This window comes from Gossypium hirsutum, chromosome D01 (assembly GCF_007990345.1).
Source record: "Gossypium hirsutum isolate 1008001.06 chromosome D01, Gossypium_hirsutum_v2.1, whole genome shotgun sequence".
NCBI lineage: Eukaryota > Viridiplantae > Streptophyta > Magnoliopsida > Malvales > Malvaceae > Gossypium > Gossypium hirsutum.
The window spans coordinates 60,285,200-60,312,776 of NC_053437.1; the positions used below are offsets into that span (position 1 = coordinate 60,285,200).

General features: G+C 32.0%; 4 protein-coding genes and 1 long non-coding RNA gene across 6 annotated transcripts; 3 read left to right on the top strand and 2 right to left on the bottom strand.

The window, feature by feature from the left end:
* Nucleotides 1-1,825: 1,825 nt before the first annotated feature.
* LOC107922129 (probable eukaryotic translation initiation factor 5-1) lies at nucleotides 1,826-4,698 on the top strand. The gene is made up of 2 exons (XM_016851981.2): nucleotides 1,826-2,029; nucleotides 2,837-4,698. The coding sequence occupies exon 2, from the start codon at nucleotides 3,157-3,159 to the stop codon at nucleotides 4,498-4,500; it is 1,344 nt and encodes a 447-aa protein (XP_016707470.2). The 5' UTR covers nucleotides 1,826-2,029; nucleotides 2,837-3,156; the 3' UTR covers nucleotides 4,501-4,698.
* Nucleotides 4,699-10,496: 5,798 nt separating this feature from the next.
* Nucleotides 10,497-13,626, top strand: LOC107922382 (phosphopantothenate--cysteine ligase 2). Its single transcript, XM_016852398.1, has 10 exons — nucleotides 10,497-10,695; nucleotides 10,814-10,944; nucleotides 11,032-11,155; nucleotides 11,244-11,288; nucleotides 11,387-11,472; nucleotides 11,794-11,846; nucleotides 11,981-12,040; nucleotides 12,650-12,751; nucleotides 12,868-12,987; nucleotides 13,125-13,626. Exons 2-10 carry the CDS (start codon nucleotides 10,824-10,826, stop codon nucleotides 13,362-13,364), a joined length of 951 nt encoding a protein of 316 aa, XP_016707887.1. The 5' UTR covers nucleotides 10,497-10,695; nucleotides 10,814-10,823; the 3' UTR covers nucleotides 13,365-13,626.
* A 128-nt stretch (nucleotides 13,627-13,754) lies between these two features.
* Nucleotides 13,755-17,135, bottom strand: LOC107922383 (uncharacterized J domain-containing protein C4H3.01). The gene is made up of 5 exons (XM_016852399.2): nucleotides 16,632-17,135; nucleotides 16,400-16,474; nucleotides 14,866-15,005; nucleotides 14,475-14,612; nucleotides 13,755-14,117 (listed from the first exon to the last, which is right to left on the bottom strand). Exons 1-5 carry the CDS (start codon nucleotides 16,894-16,896, stop codon nucleotides 13,911-13,913), a joined length of 825 nt encoding a protein of 274 aa, XP_016707888.1. The 5' UTR covers nucleotides 16,897-17,135; the 3' UTR covers nucleotides 13,755-13,910.
* Nucleotides 17,136-20,347: 3,212 nt separating this feature from the next.
* Nucleotides 20,348-21,354, top strand: LOC107922497 (uncharacterized). The gene is made up of 2 exons (XR_001691281.2): nucleotides 20,348-20,658; nucleotides 20,927-21,354. It is a non-coding gene; the product is annotated as an uncharacterized lncRNA (long non-coding RNA).
* A 506-nt stretch (nucleotides 21,355-21,860) lies between these two features.
* LOC107922496 (transcription factor TGA7) lies at nucleotides 21,861-26,823 on the bottom strand. 2 transcript variants are annotated; one of them, XM_016852563.2, is made up of 10 exons: nucleotides 26,578-26,823; nucleotides 25,375-25,427; nucleotides 25,116-25,282; nucleotides 24,954-25,025; nucleotides 24,579-24,638; nucleotides 24,435-24,512; nucleotides 24,204-24,267; nucleotides 23,367-23,638; nucleotides 22,668-22,892; nucleotides 21,861-22,260 (listed from the first exon to the last, which is right to left on the bottom strand). In XM_016852563.2, exons 3-10 carry the CDS (start codon nucleotides 25,266-25,268, stop codon nucleotides 22,120-22,122), a joined length of 1,065 nt encoding a protein of 354 aa, XP_016708052.2. In that variant the 5' UTR covers nucleotides 25,269-25,282; nucleotides 25,375-25,427; nucleotides 26,578-26,823; the 3' UTR covers nucleotides 21,861-22,119. The 2 variants fall into 2 exon arrangements, with proteins under 2 accessions (XP_016708052.2, XP_040943475.1); XM_041087541.1 differs by lacking the exon at nucleotides 25,375-25,427 and having other exon boundaries at nucleotides 26,578-26,811.
* Between the last annotated feature and the right edge of the window lie 754 nt (nucleotides 26,824-27,577).

Sequence of the window (27,577 nt, forward strand, 5' to 3'; positions counted from 1 at the left end):
TTTAATTTCCAGACATTTTCAACTCTCCTAATTTATTGTATTTACTTTTTAGCAAGTTCGTTTCGAGTCGTGGGCATGATTACTGTCACGACAAAAATTTTGTTCATAAGAAAAGGACGAAAGCTGATCGCAATAACCAATCCCTATGGACTCGACCCTACTTCTTTTTACTACTATTTAAAATTATTTTATCGTAGGAATTTTTATTTGGTCGGTATTTGTTTGAGATGCAGATTTTTCTATGCTTTCTGTTTTTAAAGATAAAGACTTTAAGGACCCAGTGTATAAGACTAGCCTAGGTGGGGTTAGTTTCTTTACCTTTCAAATGTATTTGCATTCACTACATATAATTTAATGTTTTCAAATTAAATTAATTATGTGAACATTCTTATATAATCAATCAATTTAAATTATATGAATTTTCTTTGAATTCTAATCATTTCAACCATAAGGTGCGATTTAGTAGGATTTTGGAAGGTTTGCACTCCTATTAAAACATCTCTAATATTGCAATCAATAAGTCACATTTACAAATACATCACTATTACTTAAGTTGTAGTAAATCATAATCCGAAATAAATTTTTCATGATAATGCTACTATGTAGTCCATCCTTTTATTTGTGATATCTAAATTGAACAAGTCACAGAATAGTAACGTTTGTATAGTCTAATATTTTATTTCTTGAATCTCGAATAGCCTGATATATATAAATGAGTCTTACATTTTATATCGACTCATTTAAGCATGCCAATGCATTTCTAATTCAATTCATTTAGGGGCCCAATATATTGCTCTTATTCTATAGGAGGGACAAATCTTATCTTTGTCACTAACATCGCACCCTATAGTTTGCTGTATATGCAATAACTACCATCATATTTTAAAAGTCATAGAGTAGTTGGATTTGAGTGTAAATATTTGTAAATATTCTCATAATTACTTCAATTCTCACTCTCTCTTTAAGAATTGGAGAATGTAATCGGGGTGCTCCAATTACACTTAATGCAACGAGACTCACTAATTACAGTGATTACCCGAATATACTGCAGACGTGTAGTTATACGCAATTACACCTAACTCAAATTACTAAGTGGCTTTTAAATCTAAATTACATCATATTTGTTATAAAATATTTATACTAAATTACTTAGTATTTATTACACTTGGTCAATGATCAATCAATGATAACAAAGAGCACATGTTTTATGGTAGAGAGAAAATAAACCACTAAATATGAAATGTTAGAGTAATTAGATAAAATTACATACGAGGCTTATTTTTCTTGTTAATTTTATTATTAATCATATTGTCGAATACTTTCTCTAGCCTATTATATAAAATGATTTGATTTTAAGTTTGTTACTTTAGATACTTTTTTCTTTATTATTATTGATAATTTTTTATAATAATTATTTTGTTAAGAATTTAAAATCATTTAGTTATGTAATTACAATTTATATCATCAAATACAATATAAAAAATTATGATGTAGTTGCACTTTATCAACTAAATAAGTCGAGAGAAATAAAATTTATGGTAAGTAATAAATGGAATTAACGGTAAGAATGTAAATAAAGTAAGTCGGTTCAAAAGTAATTATTTTCAAAAAAGATTATAATATGTCACAGATCTCTATATTTTTCGTAAATTTAAAATTTAATCATTATACTTTTATTTTTAAGAATTTTGTCAATTTATTTTTTAGACTTTAAAATTCAGATTTTAGTGTTAATACAGTTAAAATTATTTTAAACTTAAATTTTAAAATCTAAAAAATAAAATGACTAAATTCTTAAAAATGAAATAACAAGACTAAGTTCACAATTTATGGAGAGTACAAGGACTTATCACAACTTAACCTTTCCAAAATTCAAAGTTATTGAGTTTGCCCTAGAGTTTTCACATTTTCTCTGCAATTCGCCGTATAAAGCTGCGTGCTTTTCTTCATTCTCTCCCATCAAATCCATACATTCTCTTCTCAAATTCCCAATCTTTCTAATAACCCTCCTTTTCCCATCTAATAAAAGGTATGATTCTTCCGTATCCAATTTTATTTCTTTTCTGAATTTGTTTGATTTAATTTGTTATTTTTGTATCCTTTATTTTATTCTCTGATGTCTTTCTCCAATATCTAGGTTTATGTTTTCTGTTGTTGAATCGTTATAGATCTGTTTATATTTTTATATTTTATGAGCTTATATAGGTTCGGATTTGGATTGATGATCTGATTGATGTAGTTTGGTTCTGGCCTGATGGATTATATTTTGATTATTCATTATCCTTTTGAAGATTTTTCCGTATTTAGATGATTCCAGCAGATATTATATATATATGTTCTGTTTAGTTTTTTCATTATTTAACGCTGAAAGGATTGTTTAGATTATCTAATGCTGAATTTGCAGTACTTAATAGTTCTTTATTTAATCTATCCCATAACGTTACTAAAGGTTTTAGAATTGGGACTTTACTTTTTTCAAGTTGATCTGTCTAATTTTATTTCTTTAGATTCACCCTGAAATTTAATAGTTTTTTTAAAGCTTTTTGATTGCTATTGCGTATCTAGATTAGTACTGGGATCTGTAGGCTTTAAGAAATGAATATTTATTAAGTGTGATGTTTTGTTGGCATTTGAAATTTTTGTATATATCTTCATGTATATGTAACATTCTAAATTGTATTCTTATGTGTCATTGTTCCTTTACTGTTAACTTTTTATTTGTGTCGATGGTTGCTGTTCGTTGCCAAGTGTTATTTTCCTGATGTGGATGAGTTTTATGCCGGTTATCGATATACTACTCTTCAACCTTTGCTTGGATTGACTGGTATTATTTCAGGAAGTTGGCAGCTTAATCTGCTGTGTCTTCTGCTTGTCAAAGTGGAGATAGATACGATTGAATCTTCTTTTATGTCTGAACGGGCCTCTCTCTTTTTGTCGTCATTTGGATTGCTCGGAGAGTACTGTCCCAAGTCTAGAAAAAAGAATATAATTTCCTCTTCTGAAATAATCTGCATGCATATTGAGGCTAATAACACACACTGTCTCGGTTGCCATTGTGCAAGGAGGCTGTCTGGTAAAAACTTTTGCATTGCGATTGAAAACACAAGTATTTGATCTGTCCTTTCTGATTAACGCTCACCTACGGTTTTGATCAAGATGGCTTTGCAAAATATTGGTGCTTCAAACAGTGATGATGCCTTTTATAGGTATAAGATGCCCAAAATGATAACTAAGATTGAAGGGAGAGGAAATGGCATCAAGACTAATGTAGTTAATATGGTTGAGATTGCAAAGGCTTTGGCTAGACCTGCTTCTTACACTACAAAGTATTTTGGTTGTGAACTGGGAGCTCAATCCAAGTTTGATGAGAAGACTGGAACTTCACACGTAAATGGGGCCCATGACACTGCCAAGCTTGCAGGGCTTCTTGAGAACTTCATTAAGAAGTATGTTCAATGCTATGGTTGTGGGAACCCTGAAACGGAGATAATTATTACCAAGATGCAGATGATTACCCTGAAATGTGCTGCATGTGGATTTGTTTCCGATGTTGACATGCGAGATAAACTTACGACATTCATTCTTAAAAACCCACCTGAGGCAAAGAAGTCAACGAAAGACAAGAAAGCGATGAGGAGAGCTGAAAAGGAGAGACTCAAGGAGGGTGAGGCTGCTGATGAAGAGCTGAAGAAGATTAAAAAGGAGTCAAAAAAGAAAGGTTCCTCTACTACTTCAAAGGTTGTTGCTTCCAAGGGTGCAGTAACCAAGAAGAAAAGCAAGCATTCTGATGAGGATCATTCCCCTTCACAAAGCCAGGTTGATGAGAATGAACAGGTAGCCAGCGATGACGATGATGATGTCCAGTGGCAAACAGATACTTCACTGGCGGCTGCTCAACAAAGGATTCAAGAGCAGTTAAGTGCTGTTACTGCAGATATGGTGATGCTATCTACCAATGAAGAGAAGAAAAAGTCAGTGAAGAAGACTCCGGAGCCTGATGTCAAGGTACATGAGAAATGTTTCAATACCCACGAGAAACTTGTTAACGAGATAAAGGAACATCTCAAGAAAGGGTCTTCTCCAACTCAGCTTAAATCCTTCCTAGGTTCACTCTCTGGAACTTCCCAAGAAATCATGGATGCTCTTTTCACAGCACTCTTTGAGGATGTTGGGAAAGGGTTTGCTAAGGAAGTAACTAAAAAGAAGAACTACCTTGCAGCAGGGGCGACGGCAGCAGCTGCAGCCAATGAAGAGGGATGCCAGATGATGCTTCTACATTCTATGGAGTTATTTTGCGGCAAGGCCAGCCCTGAGGCAGCAAAGGAGGTGGCTTTAGTTATTAAAGTATTGTATGATGATGACATATTGGAAGAAGAGTTCATCATGGAGTGGTACCAGAAAGGTATAGGTGGTAGTAATAAGAGCTCTCAGATATGGAAGAACGTCAAGCCCTTCATCGAGTGGCTCCAGAATGCTGAGTCTGAGACCGAGGAGGAGTGATTCTCTAGCTCTTGGTATGGTTGCATGGCTACTTCTAGGTACAAATATGTTTCTCTCTTGATCTTGTTTTTTAAATAAAGTACAGTGAGCACGGCCCTACATGCTCTCTGTAATTTGAGTGTCTGGATTTTTCAGCTGCTTATCCTTAAGACATCTTTTCCGTTTGCTTTATATGAGCAAGTTGAATTCAGTTTGCTATTTTATTTTTTTATATATTTTTTGTGCGTTTATTTTGCTTGATCAATCTTCCTTGATGTTGAGAAATTTTAATTATGCTATGTTGATAATTTTATTAATGATTTGTGAAAATTGTATGGATTTCACGGTTAGTTTAAAAAGAAAATCTTAAAAAAGAAGAAGATAAATATCAGATTTACATATAAATTTTGATTTAAAGTGCAATTTGATGCATGATTTTTTATTTTGTATAATTGTAGAATGAGATTTTTTTTAGTTCATATTATATATAAAAATTTAATTTTTATTCAATTATAGGGCAATTTACCATTAAAAGCCACTTTTTTTTTAAATTTACCGAAATGGGCCCGGTATTTTATTATTTACTGGAATGGACTCTTTTCTCCTAAATCGTGTCCACATCAGCGCGAAGTTAGGGGACGTGTCAGCAAATTGCGTTTACGTAAGCGCGATTTGTTGTCACGTCAGCAAAGCACGTTGACGTGGATGCGATTTGCTGACACGTCCCTTAACTTCGCGCTGACGTGGACATGATTTCGATAAATTTAAAAATTAAAAAAAAGTGGCTTTTAATGGTAAATTGCCCAGGTTTTTCATTTATAATAATAAATATTAAAGTAAATAAAGTATAATAATAAATTTTAATATATTTATAATATAATGGTAAATTTACATTTTAATAAAATTATAAAAATAATTAATTTTAATAACGGAAATAAATAAATTTTCTTAACTATGAAATTTTTGCGAACAAATTATGGAGCTTAATTTTAAATCTAAATTATCCATTTTTATGACGGTCAACGCAAAAATGTTGACTTTAGGTGTGAAGGAGTGTAGAAAATTAGGAATTTGTGAACTGCGGGGGCTATTGTCACTGTAATTAGTTAATGATTCGGTCACTGACGATGTGTTTAATAAATTCCGTACTACTTATTTTATGGTATTTATTATAATATTAATATGCTTCCAAGTTAGAACAAATTTTCTCTTTTTGACTTTATTTATTTATTTTCTGATTAATTGTTTTTAATTTATGAAAACATTAATAGTGCTACAATAAATGATTACGGAAACTTGAAATATGCCACATTTCACTGCATGCCTTACGCATGCTATTTTCATTGCATTAAACGCTCTTTTTACTTTTACTCAATTATTTGCTCTCATTATATTTTAAAAAATAAAACTCGATTTATTTTGAAAACTTATCCCAATTTAAGGCGTAAGAAGTGAAAAATAAAAATTTAATATATAAATAAATTGGAATACTTTTTGGGCAAAATACCTAAAAAAGTCACTTTTTTTTAAAATTTATCGAAATCGCGCTTACGTGGGCGCGGTTTGTTGCCACATCAGCAAAGCGAGCTGATGCGGACGCGATTTGCTGACACGTCCCCTGACTTCGCTGTGAATAATAAAATACCGGGTCCATTTCGATAAATTTAAAAAAAATAGTGACTTTTTTTTGGTATTTTGCCCTCAATTATAGATATTCAAAGTCGTGACTATTTAGGAAAATGATTCCATTCCCTTTTTTGAGTCAGAAGCTTTTAATGAGTCCACCATTCTTGATTTTTACAAAAGGATAAATTATACAATTAGTTATCCAATTATTAGTGTATTTTTGTTTTGGCTATCTAATTATGAAAATTTTCAATTTAGCTAAGGATTTAAATCATTTTTATTTTGTTCATATGTTTTACATCGTTTCTATTTTGGTTACTTTCCCTTAAATGCTTCAGCGAAGTGATAGATGTGGGCTTTTTCTAATTGGTATAATATCATATTTAGTACTTAACTTTTACACATTCTATCAATTTAATCCTAATTCTAAGTAATTCAATAAATTTACACATTCTAATTGGCATTGATGATGTCATAATTTTTTATATAAATGTTTTAAAAATTAAAAGAAATTATATAAACTTTTTAAAATATAAAAGAAACTATAAATTATAAAAAAATGTATGTATCTAAAAATTAAAAATATTATAAAAAAATCTAAAATTCAAGTTAGAAAAATAGAAAGCCTCTAAAATTTACACATTTTTCTAAATAAATTTTAAACAAATTAAATGAAGATAAATTTTATCATAAATTATTACGCGATTGTTCAAGTTGACAAGAATGCAAAAGGTTTATGGAAGTTTTTTCATTATTCTCTTTATTTGTTAATTATTTGTTAGGTTTGATAGGAAAAATTGGATTCCTTTGTTGAGAATGCTATGAGCATGATCATGATAAAAACCAGAAATTTACAAGCAAGTTTATCAAAATTTCATTATTTGTTTAAATACAAATATAAATATATTTAATTATATGTTTGAGGATTAAATTGGTAGAATTTATAAATATGGGGGCTAAATCTACCAAATTATCTAGAATTAGGATTAAATCGATAGAATGTATAAGTATTGAGGGTTAAATGTGTTATAATAGCAATTAGAAAAAGCTACGTCATTACTCCATCAACTAACCAAAATAGAAATAATCTAAAATATTATTAACTAAATTAAAAATTTTCATAGTTAAATGTCCAAAAATAGAAATATACTAATAATTGGGCAACTTACCCTAAGAATTTAAAGCCGCTAGTACTGATATATTTTCATTTAAAAAAATCGTAGCTGTCAACATTAATTGGTGGTACTTTAATTAAATATCTTTAATCTATAACTTAATAAAAACCCCTACCTTCTAGTTGACAACTAACTAATGGATTTCTGATAAATACATTATCAGATTTTGGTTATTGAATTAATTCTTAATATTACAATATTAAATTATTATGTTTAAAATATAATTTTTAAAAAGACACTTATAATATCTACATTATTTTTATTCTTCTATTTATTTAAAATATACAAACTAGGAAAAATACTTTTAGATTGATAAATAAATTATGATTTGACAACATTAATTATTTAGGATGACTTTAGAATTTTATTTTAGAATATAGTTTATGTATTTATCATTTTAGGTGAACCAATCAACCATATAATGCTAGAAATTTAATACCAAAAAATAGCGTAATTAATTGTAAACATAATTGCATGCATAATTTAGTCTTTTTTTTAATGTTCCATAATTATGAATTAAATTATATTTTAGGCTTAATCATAAATTGGTACCTAAGCTATACCCTTTTTCACAACTTGGTACCGAAACTTTTTTTGGATAACAAGTGGTTACCTAAACTACCAATTTTTCTCAAATTGGTACATTCGTTACTCGAATTGTTAAATTTATTTTAAAAAGGAATTAACCCACAAATTAGTACTTAAACTATACCATTTTTCCTAAGTTGGTACCTAAACTTTTTTTATGTTACTCAATTTACACCAAAATGCTATATTTGTTTAAAAAATCTAGCCATAAATCAATGAATCGATATAAACCAATTGAACCAAGCTAAAAAAATCAATTGAACAGAGTTTTTTTATTTTCAAATATTTTATTTTTATGATTTTTTTAATAACTTATTTGATTAAACTGAACAAATTGATCAATTTGGAAATTGGTGGTTTGACTGGTTCGACCACCGGTCTAGTCCTAGAAATAGAAATTATATATGAGAAAAAAATACTTTTGTCTTTTTTGTCATACGTTAGGTTTTTTTTTTTAAATAGACTTAACAATTTAACTAAACATTGAACTAGCAGAGGTATCAATTTGGAAAAAAACTGTTTAGATACCACTTATGATAAAAAATGTTTAGTAACTAAAATGAAAAAAAAAAACATAATTTAGGTATAAATTTGTGGGTTAAACCTCTTTAAAAATAGACTTAACGATTTGATTAACGGAAGTACCAACTTGGAAAAAAAAAGTAATTTATGTACTACTTGTGATAAAAAAAAAAGTTTAGGTACCAAGATGAGAAAATGATATAATTTAAGTACTAATGTGTGTGTTTTTTGAGGAAAAACAAAATCATTAAAATGGAACACTAGACCATTAATCAAGGAGAGCAACTATATCAAAGCCATCATGCTTGCCCAATACACCGAAATCTAGCTCCCCTCATTATCATCCATATTAGCCAATCTCTCGGCATTAACAATACCAACAATAAAGAAAGGACAGATAGTATAGTTTATGTAGTTCGCTCTCAATAAAGCTACTCTTGTCAAAGTATGTGCAACCTTATTAGCATCCCTACGAATACAACGGAAGGAGAATGATTGAAAACCTAAGGCAATATAGACACAATTCTTTAGTAATAAACCCAAGTAAGAAGCATACATATGACCATAATTGAAACCTTGTCAAAGCTGTTGACTATCAATTTCCATTATGACGCCATCCACGTGCAAAAACCGAAGCTAAGAAAGAACCTCACGAGTAGCCAAAATTTCAGTCTTAAAAAGATCGAGCTTGCTCTTCGTGAACCTCGAAATGCACCTCACAAAATCACCCGTGTCATTGTGCACAACAATAGCCCATCCGATAGACTCGATATCAACAAATGAGGCATCGTTGTCGACATTGCATTTGTACCTCCCATAGACTTCTGCCAACAATCATCGCCTCCTTGAACCACTAGATGCGAGGTCATTGAGTAGTGTGAACCAATTTGTGCTTTAAGCCTATATTTTAATATAATCAATTTATATATGTAAGTTTATTTTAAGTTACAAATACATACATATTTACAAAATTGACATATATCTTTTTTTAAATATTTTATAAAATTTTTATAAGACACTTGTTAATCCTCTAATATTGCTTATAAATTCAAAGTCTCCGTTGGCAATATACAAAATAGTTTCCTTTAAAAAAATTCAAATAACTATAACCAAAATTATAAGTCACAACGACACAAATAATTAAAATAAACATCGAATTTCGTTGGAATGTTAATTCAATTCTATCATATTATAGTGATTGAGTTTCAAAGCCCATATAATTTTATATTTATTGCATTTAATTAAAAATTTTAAAACATTATCGACTGAGTTTTAGATTGATTAGCATGACATTATTGTCAATGCAAGAGAACTTGAATTCGAGTGCGTTGAAGCATATTATCTTTCTATTTATGGCTTAAGAAGGGACTATGGGTAGTCCTAGATATTATATAAAAAAAATAAAAAAAATCTAAATTTATAATAAGATTATTCAAAATTTTTCTAAAAAAATTCATTTGGGTTGTGGACCCCACCATTTCCCACCACCAACCACGCGATGAAAAAAGAGGCCGCCAAATATTAAGGACTTGGCACCGGCGGCGGCACACAAAGAAAAAGAAGAAGAAGATAAATGATATATTTTATTGTTTGAAATTTTATGTTCTTGAATATTATAAACTTGTCCCATTTGGTGAATTTTCAAAATTTAAAATTTAATTAAACAATTTTTGTTTGAATATTAAACTTATAAATAATTTATTAAGTAATAAAACGAGGTGCATGTAATTAACTTTTGAACTTGATTTTTTTTTTAAATTTTATATATATTTTTTGATTTTGTAAATGTTGGATCACAATTAGCTAAAAACAAATTGATAACGACTCTTATTTTTAATAAAATATCTCGGGTTGTATGAATATTGAAATTTTTATAATTTTAAGTGAAAAAAATAAAATAAAATTATACAAAATTGAAGAATAAAAAAGATGCATATATAAATAATAAATGTAGAAATAAGTTTTGATTTAAAATGTGCTTGCTAAATAGATATTAGATATTAGGCTTAGGGCGATGAAATTTTATTCAAACTTAATGGGTAAAACGGTCATTGCAGGGTAAATGTATTTTTATTTTACAGGGGTAAGTGTCTTTTTCTTTGACTAAACAGTTGAATTTAAAAATTAAATAATTCACAAAAACAATCTTGGTTAGAGGATGAAATTATAAAAACTTCCAAATAAAAGAGATTTACAGGAGTTGGGTGATTCTCCTATTTATACACATCTATCTATCGCCAGTGTTTACTCATTGTATACTCGCCTTTTACTTCTCATTTCTCCAGTTTTCTCCTTTCTTTTTAAGGTAAGTTTCAATCCCAAATGATTGAAATTTTTTTATATTGATTAATATTCTGGATGTTGTTATAAGTTCAATTCAACTAGGGTTCATTTTGCATGAATTTTTTTTTGATTTGTGCTAGGGGAATTGAAATGGATTCTGCAGCTTTTCACGAGGAGATCGATTCGTTCTTCGAGTCAGCTCCTCCTCTCAAAGATTCCGCTAAAATCACTGACAAATTGAATCAGTTCATCCAATTTGATTCTCCTTCTGGTACGGTACCTGTAGCGAATCAATTCTGCATATGTCTTTCCGTACCGTATATTTGTATGTATATGTATTCCATTTCGTATTTTTCAGGAGAAGTCAGAGGGAGGAGGGTTGTGTGCGTGACATCAGGCGGAACTACGGTTCCTCTGGAGCAGCGGTGTGTTCGGTATATTGATAATTTTAGTTCAGGGAATAGAGGAGCGGCTTCTACAGAGTAAGTAATGTGAAGGAATTTTGAACAGTTTGAGATTTTTTATTGAATGGTGGGCTCCTTTTTAACTGAGTGAAACTATTTTTTGCAGGTATTTTATTAAGGCTGGATATAAGGTTATCTTTTTGTATCGGAGGTGAATTTCATTTTTGTTGATTGTTTATTTCCACGGTCGGTTATTTTTTGTTTGTGTTCAATGGATATTTGTATTGATTCTTCAACTTGTGTGTGTAGGGGAACCTGCCAGCCGTATTGCAGGTCTCTTCCTGAGGATCCTTTGCTGGAATGCTTTGAGCTCGCTGATGATTTCAATTTTCAAGGTTTGTGGATTATCTTTACCCCAAATTATACAGTTTTAGTGGAATCTTTCTCTTTATTTTATAATTTGATATCGGTCATGACTCGAATGCATTAAATTGGCTTTTGATAGGTTATTTTGTATCACATGAGTTATTGAATTACTTCATTAAAGAATTCTAGAAGGGGAGGGGTAATCATAATTTAATAGAAATGTGCTTCTTTGTTTCATGTTGGTTTCCATATATGTTAAGACACTGATCTGCCAATTTTTACCTGCAATATGTGCTAATAATGTGCTGGAATTTCCTACTGAGTTTACTGGGTTATGTCTAATATTTCAGTGCGGCAATCACATTCTGAAGCAGTGAAGGGGGCCATTAGAGATCATCATGCTGTATGGGCTGTCAACATTACTAACTAATCGTTCTTCTAGTTTTATCTTTGATATAGCTTGTGGCTCTTTTAGTTAATGGTTGCAAGCCTTATCAACATTGTTTTAACAGTTGGCCTCATCGCATTTTCTTGCAGGCAGTAGCAGATGGTCTCCTTTTGAAGCTACCCTTTGCAACCATATTTGAGTATCTTCAGGTTGGCTTCAATAAACTTTCATATGACTCCTTGAGGTTCATATTAATGACCCATTGCCAATGTTGATATATTTGTACCTTTGGGAACTCATAATGCGTATTTTGTGGGTGAAGCTTCGAGTGTACAGTTAAATATATTTAAAAGTTTGGCCTTTATTATATGCTTTTTCCTGGGGTAGCTATCATTTTGGTTAAAAAAACTTATACTCAATGGTCTCTCCTCTTTGCTTTTGGCAAAACATAGTGATAGCTTTAGCCATTATTATATGCTTTTTCATGGGTGAGCTACCATTTTGGTTAAAATTTCTTTAACTTAATGGTCTCTTATCTTTGCTTTTGGCAAAGCATAATGATAGCTTTGGCTGAGGCCATGACCTCTCTATGTTGATGAATGCACTGGGAGAGATATTCTGAAGTAAAATTTAGGAGAAAATGTTAGTCACTCTATGTTTTTAGTTTTTCTTCAGATTTGGTAACCATATTTAGTTCTCACTGTCATTAGATAAATAGCTTTTAAGTATGCCCTTTGTTATTACACTGAAAACATCTGAAATTCATCATATACAGCAACCATCTCTTATGACCTGAATGGTTTTTCTTGCAAGTGAAGATGTTAAAGATCATTGCCTCATCAATGAGAACCCTTGGACCTCATGCAATGTTTTATCTTGCTGCTGCTGTCTCTGATTTTTATGTTCCTTGGAAGAGCATGGTATTGGTTCAATATAATGAAATCATCTTCCTTTTCTAGACTGAAATATTATTTTCATTTGAATACTCATTTATAATTTCTCTCTTCTTTGGCAAAAACACTGATTAATTGCACAGGTAGAGCACAAGATTCAGTCAGCATCTGGCCCTTTGGACATGCGACTTATGCAAGTGCCAAAGATGCTCTCAGTGTTAAGGACGGAATGGACTCCCAAGGCTTTCTGCATATCCTTCAAGGTCAGACACAGTGGTGCACTTGCTTTGTTGTTTGCTTTGGAAGCTAGAACTTATTGAAAGTTGTTATTCAAATGAATGCTCTTCGTGTCATGTATCATGAATTGATTGGCTCCATTTTATCTGGTTTCGGTCAACAGCTTGAGACAGATTCAAAAATTCTCCTAGAGAAGGCCATTATGGCTCTGAAAAAGTACAAAATGCATGCAGTTGTAGCCAATGAGCTTTTGACCCGGAAAGAGGTGGTCACAGTTGTCACAGATAATGGAAATATTTCAGTTCACCGGGATAAGACTTGGGCTGGGTCTGATGTGGAGGATCCACTGATTGAACTCCTTGTGAACCGACACTCAACTTACATAAAAGATCCTAGCACTTGATCTTGTCTCTAGGCAAGCTGGAGATCCCTTGATATATTCAACGTATCTTTCATAAAAACACGTTACGTTTATCCTTTGAAGGTAATCTAACATAAACACAGTTTTTGTTTACTGTTACAAAGTCTGTAACAAATTGTTTTCATTTCCAACACTGTTACTAAGTCTATAACCGATTATGGCTAATCTCTGTTAGCCAAAGCTTCTGTTTCATTTCCATCTTAAGAAAAACAATGAGTAATAAATGCCATTTAGAATTTTCCTATTTGCGGTATCAAAGTTTAAATGTCCCTTCTCTTTCCAACTTTTAATTAGCATTCTAGGGCAAAAAAGGGCTAGATTTTGCACCAGCACATGCAGTTGCAGGCATTCACCATAACACATACACCCGCATTGGAATAACAATTTCTTTCTTAAACTTGAAATAAATTTATATACAGTTTCTGTATTTCCTTTGGATTAAGCGCAAAAGTATGCATCTATGTATATGCGGGAGGGATCTAATAAGGAGGTACATAAAGAAATTAATATGTACAACATAATATATTTCTACTGAGATTCATCATCTGTATCGAGTTCAAGGCCTTCTGCAGCTAAAAGCTGATTTATAACCTTTTTCTTTTCCTCTTCTGCTTTCTTGCGCATTAAATCCCTTTTCTTTAGCACAAGCGTATGCCTCTTAAGAGTACTGTTAAAGTGTTCCATTGATGCCTTTTTCTCTTTTGCCAAGATTCTTCTCTCTTCATCAGGATCTATCTGCAATTTCACCCAAATACATATTTTCAGATATTTAGCAACTACGCTGGAATGAATCACCATCTGTTTGACTGAAACATAAAAATTAATGATATGAAGTAGATTGTGTATAGGGTAATGAAAAATAGTAATACTAACAGTCTTTCGGATCTTGAGTCAACTTGGAATTAGTTTCAAGTTCATTCAATTTCTTCAATGCTAAAGCATGTGTGTACTTCAATTTAGATTCTACTGCTGTACACTGGTTATACAACTAAAATTTACCACACATAGGGCGGCAAACCAGGAAATGTTTGTTTAGGAAGTCCACCCTGGTACATTTATATTGTTAGAGAAGTTTTGGAAGTAGTTAGTTACCTTAGAACGGGAAAGACGGCGGACACGGAGATTCAGCTCACGCTGCTGCTGCTCAGCCCAAGCAGAAACAGCCATATCTCCACGCTGATCCCAAGCTTTCCGCTTTTTTATAAGCCACTCCATCCATGCTTGAGATGCCTGGAAGAAAGGATTAAAAAGAAAAGGAAATGCGACTCTTAAGTGTGTAGCTGACAGAGTAAAATGAGGGGGAACAATCCAATTTGTTCCCAAGCAAATTTGGATCGAGGATATTAGGTCTCTCATTGCACAGCTTCAATCTTCAATTTCAGAGAGGGGGGAAAAAGGGTGATGACAAATCACTCGGAAAATGCAAATCTAAGTAAACCCAGTTCCCAAGCAAAGTTCGATTCCATAAAATTGCATATCTTACCTTCATTGGATTGACTCGATTATCCATATCATACTGCCTCCGCCTCTCCCCATCTATGAGCAGTTCATAAGCCGCTTGAATCTTAATGAATCTTGCTTCAGCAGTCTCACCTTCTTCAAGAGTCCCTTTACCATCATAGACTTCAAATTGCAAAATGATCAGTTAGTAAGAATAGATTCCACATTTTTAAGAAATTGCTGAAATGCCAACAAATTTTCAGTACTCGATAAGAACATAGCATCCAAATTTAACCCCAACATAACATCATTACACTCTCCTCTCAACCGTTTCAGATGCTGATTTCTTATATAATACAGTTAAAAGAATTTCACACGGGAAACGTCCTACCAAGAGGGATACTCCAAATAATTGCTAAGGATAAACTCTCCCATTACCACATAATAACCTTGCAATCTAATTTTCTGTTACTGGACAAAGGGCTAATGGTGAAACCATAATGATGAGAAAATACATGAAAAGAATTTACTGTAATATTGAAACCATACACATATATTTTTGCTCGGCCAAAGTAAAATTTTGTTTAAAAAAAAAAAACTCAAAGGAGGTTACAATGGTAAAAAGAAAAAAGAAAAAACACCTCAAACCTTACAAAAATTCTGCGTAACAATCAACAATTGAGCATCCAAAGCAACATTACCTCCAAACATCATTCTAGCAGCTCAAATCCCCAGCTCCCTTAGCTTATACCAATGCCCGAATAACATGGAAATCCATGATAACAACAAAGAATTACCCAAACTTGAACAAAAAAATTTAACCACAAAAACCAGTTAGAAGAGACCATGAGACAACTCAGTAAGAACTCCTTGAACAATGCATGAAACTAAAGCTTTCATCAAAGTGACTTCAAAAGGCATAATAAAATCAAGAAGAATGACACCAAAGCTAAATACAAAAGCCTTTTCGGGAATTGTTGGAAGATAAGACAGAAATCATCACAAACAAGCACGAAACAATTGAGATCAATGATTTCATCTCTGCCAAAAAGTCTGCAAAACAGTTCTCCCAGCAAACATGTAAAATCACAAGTCACCTTTGTTACCAACCAAAAACTCCTAATATCTCAAATAGTTCAATTCCACCTGAAAGCCCATTAGCTGAAGCTGCAAGCCATACAAAATTATCTGAAGACCGAACTCTCTAACTTTTTAGAACATCAGAACTCTTTATTTTTGTTTCTGAGCAAAAGCCACCTTCAAGGGCAATTAAACTCTTACGATATTACCTTAATCCCACTACTTAAAAGTTAAACCCCTGATGTTCCTTGTTGTTCAGCTCATTTTATAACCCTCAACAGTAATCAATAAAACAGAGTTCAGTATAAACCATTTCTATTTTTTAAACTTCTAATCACTTTATTTAAAGACCTACATTTAATTTGCCCAACCTCCAAATAATCCAACGCAAAATTTTCATTCTCAATCACAACACCAATGCCCAAAAGATGGAAGAAAACAAAATCAAGTCAGTAAGAACACATATGTCACTTATGAAACTTTAAAGGGACGCATACCATCAGGATGATAGAATTTGGCCAAACGTCTATATGAAGTCTTTATCTGTTCTTCATCAGCATCCCTTTCTAACTCTGTTGTTTAGAAATCAAAGTTCCAATATAATTACAATTAGCAGACCCAGAAAAAGAAATTGTTAGAAGTATTTTGTTTTCTGGAATATAACCAAACGATAAAAAGAACGGCGCTTTTCTCATCGAGCTAATAGCGGATAAGGGCTAAAACAATTACCAAGAGTTTCATAGGGAGACTTTTGATCGGACCAATTCGATGCCCTAACGGAAGTTCTTCTTTGATTGACCCGAAACCAAGGCTCCTTCCTCCTCAAATCTCTGGACAAATGGAGCCACGGAGAGAAGGAAGATGACCTAAAATCAGGGTTTCGAAAGGAAACTCTAGTTCTGGATCGAGCTTGATGGAGGTAGTGGTGCCTGCTACTACACATCAATGAAGTGAAGACCATGTGTGGTCTACAAACAGCCCTCAAATTGCTCATTTCCTTTTTCTTCTTTTTCAAATGGGTTATGAGCTTGAATTATTAAAATCAAAATTAAAGGAAATGAAAATAAGATTTATTAGAAAATTAAAAAAATTAGGGTTTTCTGGATAAGAATTGGGGATTTTGCATGGCAGAGCCGGTAAATTGAAAAGGAAAAAAGAAAGATGACGTGAAGGTTCTGATAACCAATATTTGAATCTTCACTGTCTTTTCTTTTTCATTAAAAAATTTTCCCTAAAATTATTATCATTTGTTCACATAAAAATAAATATTTTAATGGTTAAATTTTTTTGGTAGTCCCTGTACTTGTATAATATTTGAGATTTAGTCCATACACTTTAAAAGTTAAAAATTTAACCCTCTTACTTTTTTTAATTTAAAAATCATAATCCAATCTTAGTAGTTTTTATCAAAATTTGTAATTTAACCTATTTATTTTCTATCAATCATATGCCAAATTATATGAAAACATTCTAATAAAAATTCTAAATTGATAAATTTCGACAGAAGATACTTGTAATTTCAATGTCTGGACTAATATTTTTCAATCAAAAAAGTGGGAGGACATGACTTTTAACTTTATAAATAAGGACTAAATATTAAATTTTGTCAAAGTATAGGAACTAACAGCATATTTTAACCTGTTTTAATTCCTTTTACCTGAAAGCTTGTGTACAGCTTCGGTCTATGGCAGTTAATCGTCTTCCGCTGGGTTTCTAATTTCCTTCTCAAAATTTTAGTTAATTAAGGATTTCTTTTCCATCAGGCTGGCCCAACTTGAATTCCATATATAATATTATTCGTAAATTTCGATTTTGTGTAATTTTATATATGAAATTTTGATTTGATTTATTTTTCGTAAATCATTAACAACACAATCGAATTATCACTGTTGATATGTTGCATGTATAAACAATTATATTAATCTAATATAAAAATGAATACACGTATTCATTTCTCTAAATGTGTACTGTTAAATCAAAATCAAAGTTCATGTATAGATTTGATGTTTATCCCTATTTTATTATTAACAAAAGTGAGGTTATTATAATCAAACATGCCATTTAATAAATATTCTATAATATTGATTTATTTTTATCATAAATTAACACATTATCTCAAAATTAATATATAATTAAATTTAAAATAGGTTTAAAATATCTGATATATATTTAAATTGGAATATAATTTTAAATTTAATTCGATAGTATTTAAAATAAGTTTAAAATTAAATAACTTTTATGATTTTGTGGTGAAACAATATTTTATTAAAATAAAAAGATAATATGAAAAGAATAATCTTATCTCAAAAGTTAATTTTAACTTTCTAATTATATATGAAAATTTTAAGAAATTACATTCGAAGGAAAAATAATTTCCAAAACATACGAATCATTCTCCCACAAATTAAATTCCATAAAAGTAAGGACTAAATTACCAAATAAGATTATCTTTTTAATTACTAAAATAAACTGATTTTTTGAAAAATTATGGGAATGGGTCAATTTTGACAAAACATTTTCAAGAAAAACTCAAAAAAAACACACCTAACTAGAAGCGCTTTTGTGTGACTAGTAAAATGTTTCCGGTTCAAAACGTTTTTTCCCACATCAGCACTAAAAATAACAACACCAGTTCTTTTTTTGTGCCACATATTGATGTGGAAATAGAACCTATAAAGCAAACCTTTATATAAACCAAAAATCTCATTTCTCTTAGCTTTTTAACCAATGTGAAATATGAGATGTGTATATATAGACAATGTGGGATTGCTTTCTTTTTTAACTAACAATTAACAATGTAAGATTAAATGTTACACTATATTTTATATATTTTTTTACTTATAGAGTTTAAAATTTTTATTGATAATGTAGCAAATGTGTTGACAACATTTTTTTTTTATAAAAATGGGGTCAACTTGGGTTTTGAAAAATGAAAACGGGAGTCGCCTCCAATCTTTTTTAGTGATGTGTGATCGGGTCACTTCGAAAAGTGGTTGTTTTTATAAACCATTTGATTTTTATTAAAATAACGATTTTGGTCCACAAAATTTAGAAAGATGAGTTCGAAAGTCGGTTACGTACGAAGAAGTATTAGCACCCTCATAGCGCCCAAAAATTGATACCTAGTTGATTAATTAGTGTCTTAATGTCGAAGATTGAAAACTTAGCAAGAACTTAAAATACGATTCTTTTATTTAATGTGATCTAATTAAAATTAATCGAATTGATTGTAATGCATAAAATGCCTCATTATCTCGAAGAGACTAAATGTCATATCCCGTAAGTTAGGACATAACATCTTGTATTTTTGAGAATAAGTTTGTCATTTTTTATTTTTTAAAAACTTTATTTCAATTTTAAAAGGATTATCGGTCATTTGAGTCAGATGAAGAAAATCGTAACCCAGTAAGTTAAGGCTCGATTTTTCAAAATCCCAAATGCAGAATATTGCCTTCGTATTTTTAGAAATCTTTACTTTGAGATAACAAAGTGTCACATCCAGTGAGTTAGGACACAACATTTTTGAATTCCCGAGTATAAGTTTTTATTTAACTTATACTTTGATTTTCTTAAAAATGATTGGTTCTTTAGGCTCGTTGAGAAAAAAATCGAAACCCAGTAAGTTAGGGTACGATTTCTCGAATTTTGAGTTACAAAATTACTTAATGTAAAATATATCGAAGAAGGTTAATGTAAGGTGATTTTATAGCAAAATGTAAAATGGATTACAATGCTAATATATACCATAGAATAATGATAATGACAATAATAATAATAATAAAGCTGATGATGGTAATGAATAATCGAAAATTGAATGTATGTACAACAAAATGTAAACATGTAGACGATGAAATGACGATAATAAACGTAAGAGTTGAAGCAAAATAAACCAAAAATAAAGAAATAACAAGAATGGAAAACAAAAATAAGATAAATACTAAAACTAAAAATAATTAAAACTTCAATAGTGAATCCATAAATAATAAATGAGTAAATATTAGGTAAAAATAGTCCAAAAACAACAATGTATAATAATAAAAATAGTAGTAAGAATGTAAATAATGATATTAGTGATAATAGAAGTAATAATAATAATATAACAATGGTAGCAATGTTAAAAAAATAACAATAACAATAGTAAAATAATGGTGATACTATGAAAATTAATTGCCTTAATAGCAAATAAAATAAAATAAAATAATAAAAGACTAATTTGAACTTAAAACAGAAATCTGGGGGGCAAATTCACAAATAAATAAAAGAAAGGGATCGAATTGAGTACGCGGATAACAAAGAGGGGCTAAAGGGGAAAATATCCCCGCTCTTTAAAACGCAGCGTTTTACATAGGACCCAAATGAAATTAGAATAAAATTACAGGGCAAAATAAAAAATAAAAGAAATCTGACAGAAAGGGCTTAAATTATAGAATGGGAGAAATGTTGAAGGACCCATTTCATAAATACCCCATCCATCCCAAAACACGCAGGTTTGGTGGCAATCGGGTCGGGTCATGAATATCCGGGATGAGACGGCGCCGTTTTTGGAGCCATTGAGATTTGGCTCTAACTACGTCGTACCCCGTTCCATGTATATACTATTTTATGGAGGAGAAAAACCGTAGGCCACCATATCCCATTTTCGGTCCTTGAAACCGATTGAGGCTCAGGCCGTATCCCACCGTCCTTAGCCGAGCAGCGCCTCCCTTTCAACTCCGATTTCAACAGAGCAGGTGAGGGCGACGGTGGACTAACGGAGGTAATCCCTCTTCTCTTTCTATTTAGTATTATTCCTATCTAAAAAAAACGAATCGGAAATAAAAAGAAACCAAAATATCACCTTTTTTTAATTTTTGATTTCTTTTTTTTTTGTATTCTTCTCTGTATATTTCTGTCAAAAAAAGTTTACATATGGTTCGGTCTTTTATAGCTGAGAATAAACGATACCACTGTTTTATTTTCCTCTCGTTACTATTTTTTTTTTTGTCCTTTCTCTGTCTTTTCGTCTTTTCTTGTTTCGTTTGCAGGCCTGGACGAAGTCAACGGAGATGAAATTTTCCGTTTTGGTGCAAAGGGGGCTAGGCCTCGGGCAGTGGACGCGCTGACACCGCACGTGGAGGCAGCGGCGCAGAGGGATGTGGCTAGGGCTTGCTTTCCTCCGAAAATAGTTAGGTGTTGGGCTTAGGGTTTGAATTTGATTTTGGGCTTTGGGACTGGGGTTGGTTTAGTTTGGGCTTATTTTTATTTGGGTTTTTAGGCCCAGGTCAAAATTGACCTGTTACAAAATGTTTATAGTACAAATGAGCACGAATAATACATAATTATGTAATATTTGTTATATTATCATGCGTAATTACATTATCAGTAAACATTTGTTATACACATATCTCATCTGTAAAATTTTCGTGCTCATATAGTAAAATTTGGTATTGCCAATTTTAGTGTTGATGTATCAGCTAGAAACATTTTACTGATAATATTTTTGAGCTAGAAGCGTTTCATCAAAATTGGTCCATTCCCGTAATTTTTCAAAAAATCAACTTATTTTTGGAATTTAAAAGAAAAAAAGGCTTTATATGGAATATCACTCAAAAGTAAGTAGCAAAGACCCTTTTTATAGTAGAATTCAAACTTTTCGTTTACGGAGGAAATATGACTAGTTACAACATAATTGTGCTAATTAATTGTTATTTTCAACCTTTTTCTTTAGCATTTTTAAAAGGAAAAAATAGAGAATGTTACTCTTACCTGGGGTGGCTTCTACTAGTTAATTGTCTAAAGTTATGATTAATTTTTTTCAGAAAATTCATTGTGTTAATTCAACAAGCCTAAATCCTTGTGTATGCAATAAATTTGCAAACCATTGAGTTTTATAATGTGAAATTCTAATATTGCTAAATTTCTTGTCCCACTAACTGAAATAACCAAAAATTGCCGAAAGTAAGGTAATCACTAGCTTGCTAATATAATTCTCCAGCTTCCAATGAATATAGAAAGTACTATACAGCATCAGTAAATCTAACTTTAATGACCTAAAATTCTTCTTGAGATACAGTATAAGGGTTCATATTTACAAGTTTTATGCCCAAGAAGTTTCTCTGAAAACTATATATACATACATATATATTGTGGTTCATAAAACAAGACCTCCAAAAATCCAAATGCTTACCAGTTGAGGAACAAACTTCTGGTGAATACAGCCTAGACATATTGATGGTTCTCATGGACGAGCAGCCGAAAGTGAGCTGAGAGCACGTAGACGATGAAAGTACTCCCCCATGGCAAGTAAAACTCGAGCTGCTTGACGGGTTGTCAGGATTCGAGCCATCTGCTGCAGCGTCTGCTGGCGAAGGTGATCAGCCTGTTTTGGGAACAACACATGCAAAATCCAGTAAACAAAGTGCACATCTTAGGATAATATACTAACATACACTTGAGAATTATTCAAACAATTCTAGACAATCTTAGATATGTTATATATTTCTACATAAATTGTCATGAAATAAAGAAACTCCATTCTCCCTCCTCTCCGAGCTGTGAAAGCCGTTAAAGTGGTGTCATTTCATATCGTGAGTCTTTGATTGCTTGTGATCATCATATTCAAGTTCGGCATCAGTTGGTTTTAGGTTAAATGCTTAACAAAAACATCAGTGGCACATCAACAACACCCTCACATTCTCAAGCTTTGATTTTTCATTTAAAAGACTGAACTCAATATTTAAGTTCAAGTGATCAGATACAACTGATGAAAAGCAAAGAATGTCATACCTGGCTTACAAAGTTTTCTAAGGCTTCCAATTTATCTATTGCAGCAACCATCTGAGCTCTGTAGTTTCCTGAACACAAATCAGATGCTACACTCTCGGCCAAACTCTGCTGCAGTTTTTCTACTCCTTGGGAAAGAGCATCTTCAGCTTCCTGAGAAGATTGTCGAAGATTACATACTTCCAAATGCTGTTGATCAGTCAACGGCTCAATTTGTGGCACCACAACCTGAACAAACAGAATTCCAAAATCCATAATTCATGAGTAGAAAAGTAGCTACTATTGGTGCATCAGCCCTACACTATTTGATTATCATGAGAAGTTATTGACCTCAGTCGGTAGCTCATATGGCATCTCCAGGAAAAGACAAAAGAAACTAAAGATTTGAAAATATCCAAATAAAGCTTCAGATCGTTGAGGATAAATGTACTTGTCTTCACTTTACTCTTTTACTCTTTACTAATGCAACAGTTGATATCAAGTGGTGAAATAATATTCACTAGTTTCCGTAGTTGGTTTTTGCAAGCTCATTAGGATCTGTACATGCTTCTCCGAAGAAAATGTTTCCTACATGGAAGATCTCCATGATTCTATGTAGGGTAGATATCTTATGAGAGAATTTGGGATGAATTTATTCATATTAATCGATAACGAATTGGCAGCCTTCCAGAAAAATAAGAGTTATACGAGATTGAGCATTACATTTAAAAGCGCCGACGGGCGGAATCCTCCGATCCAGTGGAAAAAACGCTCGGCTGAAGTTCTCCATATACCCGAGATCAAATAGAAGACATCTGCCTTAGCAGCATCAGCTTTCATGCGGAACAGATTGTAATAGTGGTTCAAGCCACTTTCTACGAGTATATGGAGCTCTATATCAGTAATGTGTGCCTGGACTGCAGTTCTAAGTTCACAAATCAGTCTATTTTGCTCTTCAACCCAGTGTCTGTATTCCATCTCAAATGAAGTAATCCCTGCCAAATTCAAATGAAAAGATTCTAAACAAGAAAGCAAGACATATGCACTTTACATTTACACGAGAAAAATGTGAAATTCAAAGGGAGGGAAACCTTTGCTCATTGGTTGCTAGTTAATGAAGCATAAGGTAAAACAAGTCTACTTTCTTTGAAAGCTATATAAATTAAATCTTCCATCACTTATGTGCTTCGCATTGTGATTTGTGAGACCTTCGGACATAATTTTCTATTGTTTGAAATAACAACTAGCTTACCGATTCCAATTATGCAATATCATTATTGTGAATGTCAAAATTACAAAAGAATGAAAATTATACAAAATTTATGCTAGTAAACATGCGAGCATAATAACTTTCATTCATGACTTAAGTGAAGAAAGCCATTGAACTATAATAACCACTTTAATTAAGGAAATATCTCAAAAAAGTGCTAATAAGATGATAAAACTTGCTCATATAAAACAAATATATGACAGTGAACTAAGATGTCGGGAAGGTTAATATTCTGCGAGTCAATCTATAAAGCAAAAACAATGATAATTGAAGTAGATTAGATCACAAACCTGAGTTTACAGTTCCAGACAGTCCAAAATAACCAGCCTCTGATGCACCGGCTATCTGTATACCCTGCGTTAAGGCATTAGCTAATCTGTTACATATGCCACATTTATAAACATGATTAAAAGAGATATTTTTCTTGAAAATAAAAAGAAAAGGAAAAAGAAATGCCTTGTTGATAAACAGAGAAAACATATTTTGGGGGGGGGGGGAGAGAGAGAGAGAGTTCACTTCACCTGCTGCCTAGCTCTTTCAAGCTCTTGCTCCAATTGAGCTAGTTTCAAACGACTTGATTCTAGTTGTTGAACATAGGCCTATAAGAGAAAATCAGTTTACAAGTACTTGTAGATGTTCAATCAATGAAATAACTGTTCATCTACCTTTTTCCGCATTCGGCTTTTACGAGCAGCTTCACGATTTTGAGCCAAACGTCTCTGTATCTGCACATATTATGCTTCTTTAAATAAAAGATAAATAGAGTTGAAACAGGTAGGAGATGCGGGAGTTCTAATATATTTAAAATGTAAAACAGCTACACAGCCGCAGAACAGGAACCGCACAGATTGGATTTTATAATACTTTCCTTTAAAAAGGGTTCAGGGTTATGTCTGGACTTTGAAGCATGCCTTAAGCACAAATGCTCACAAGTAGGCATTAGCACATATGACAGAAAAAAAAAAGCTATTATTTCTTAAATGTTATCGAGGGAAGATATGTGTCTTGCAGAGAAAGAGCAAATGCGGCAAATTCATTACCTTATCGGAGGGTTTGTTGGTTTCTTGATCACTAATGGATGGTTCCACTTGCTCACAAGGTATACATTCAGCCTAGGATTTAAATCAGCATAAATTAGTTATAGCCTGAAACTGAATAAAATGCTTAACCAACCAAGAAATAAAACTACGATGCAATTTCACCTTGTTCTTTAGCCTGACATCTGCTGGAACAATTGTGGATGATCCAATATTTGGACTATTGTCACCATTGAAGGTGTCTGCCCACCTGCTTATATGGTGGAATTGCTCATATATCGCCATCCTTCTGGTAAGTTCAGTTGATGGAGAGCTCATACTCTATCAAGCAACTGGAACAGAACCAAAAACCAACAAATAGCTTACAAATCTTATGCCGAGGACAGAATCTTAGATTTCAACAATGCTTACATTGTTTCCTTACCTCTATCCATGGATCAATCTCCATGGGTGGAAAACAATGTAGTGATACAAATGCTGAAACGAGAACACAACAAAGATCATCTCAATACTAGCAAAAGTCCCAAGAACTACAGAACATCTAAGCTATATGTAGGAGGGATCTAATAATTTTTCTTGTTTGGACCAATTGAGTTATGTTAAGAGTTTCCCTCTCTTTCTAGCGTGCATTACTATTAAGGATGTTGGATGAAGGTTTCTAGTTTTCTCCAAAGGCAATAAAAATGACTAGAAAAAGAAATTACTAACACTTCTAAATGAATATCTATAACTAGCAAACAGGCATGGGGAAACATAGCAAAGTTATAAACAAGATGTCCCCTCTTATCTTTCTTAAACTCAAAACAAAGAAAATACTATTCAACATTTTCAAGCCTAATGAAATTCAATTTCCCTTCACATGAAAATCTAGATGAGAAAAATTGGGTAAAAGTACCAGGGAGGCCCCTGTACTAAGAGTTAGATTGCATTTTGCCCCCTTTACTAAAAAAATGAGCAAATTACTCCCTATAGATCAAAGAGCAAACTGATCATTCTGTAAAAAAATCATCCATTTGTACTGTTAAAAGCTAGTGTGATTGACAGAATAACTAAACAGTGACACATAGCGTGCCACATGTAATAGAAATAGATGAAATTTTTAACATAAGGACCAATTTGCTCTTTTATCTAACTTACAGGGACTAATTTACTCAATTTTTTGAGTAGAGGGGACAAGATGCAATCTATCTCCTAGTATAGGTGGTACTTTTACCCTCATGATAAACATTAGTTCACAGTTCACTCCAAAATGATGTACCAAAATACAAGACAACCAGCTCTACTTTTACATTCAGTTCTTGCTCTTAGTAAGTAACTAGACTCGGCTAATGCTCTTAATTGGCGCCAAAGTTACATGTTACAAATTACAAGCATCCACAAAGTATACCAAACTTCCTGCATGGCCATCATAGATTACACCAACCCAGTAAAGCACAAATTTACTATACTGATGTGATCAAAGAAGGAAAAATGAAAATTGAATCTCTCAAAAGTTTCAAATTTCTCGTCAACCCAGAATAGAAAACAACAAAAGTTGAAATTTAGAAACTTAACTAATCTTAATAAATAGAAAATTGAGCCTTTCAAAATTTACATAAAAACTTGAGAGCTGAGAAACTTTACTAACCTTATGGATCAACAAAACTTCAGATAATCAAAGTCCTTCAATTAAAAAAGGAAAGAAAGAAATTGAACACTCAAACACTCTGTTGTTGCTGTAAAAACAGCATTTTCAACCACTCCATGAAAGCAAATAAAAGAAAACAACCCAAAAATTAAAAATAGTTCATAAACAGAAAGAATTTGTAAATATATTTATTTCTAAAAATCTCTAGTCAAACGTTAACGTCTGAGTGTTTGTACAGCAGCAAAAAATATAAATAAGGAAAAAGACGATATGCGCATAACTTTTTTTTTTTTATCCTACGCACCCTACTCTCCCTTAACCTACGCCACTTATTCCCCCAGGCCTCAATTAGTGTCATCATAACTGACGTCATTTCCCGGTCCAAATTATAACGAACATTTGGCCCTTTAAAGGATTTGCTGGTGGTCGTCCGTTGGGGACCCACGTGGTGGAATATGATTGGTTGGGAAGTTTGTAAAGCTAGCAGACAGCCACTCATCTTTTCCCTATTCTTTTTATTTCTAATAATAATACATTTCTAGAAACCAAAGGTATTTCTTTTTAACAATATTTTCTCTTAGTATTACAAACAAGTAACACGACACAAATTTTACTATATGCTTCAAAATATTTATATATAACAAAATTTTTAAGAGAAATAAAGTTAATGATTTTAAAGAATCTCATGAGCTTGAAGAGTTTTTTTTTTTTGAAGAGATTTGATTGGGTTTTGTCATATTTATAAGCCTCTCTTAATCATAAAGAGGGCTTTTATAGAGATGATCCATCTAAAAAGTGAGTGGATTTGGGTAAAAATATAAATTTAAAAAATAAATTTAGGAAAAAAAAGTAGGCCCGCCTTGAGTAAGCTCTTTTTAGCCCCGAGCTCGACCAAAAAAAAACGGTTGCATTTTAGTGCTATTTTGATGCCGTTTTGCTATTATATTGTTACTATTTTGTTGTTATTATTTGGATATTATGTAACTCTTGTTTTATTGTT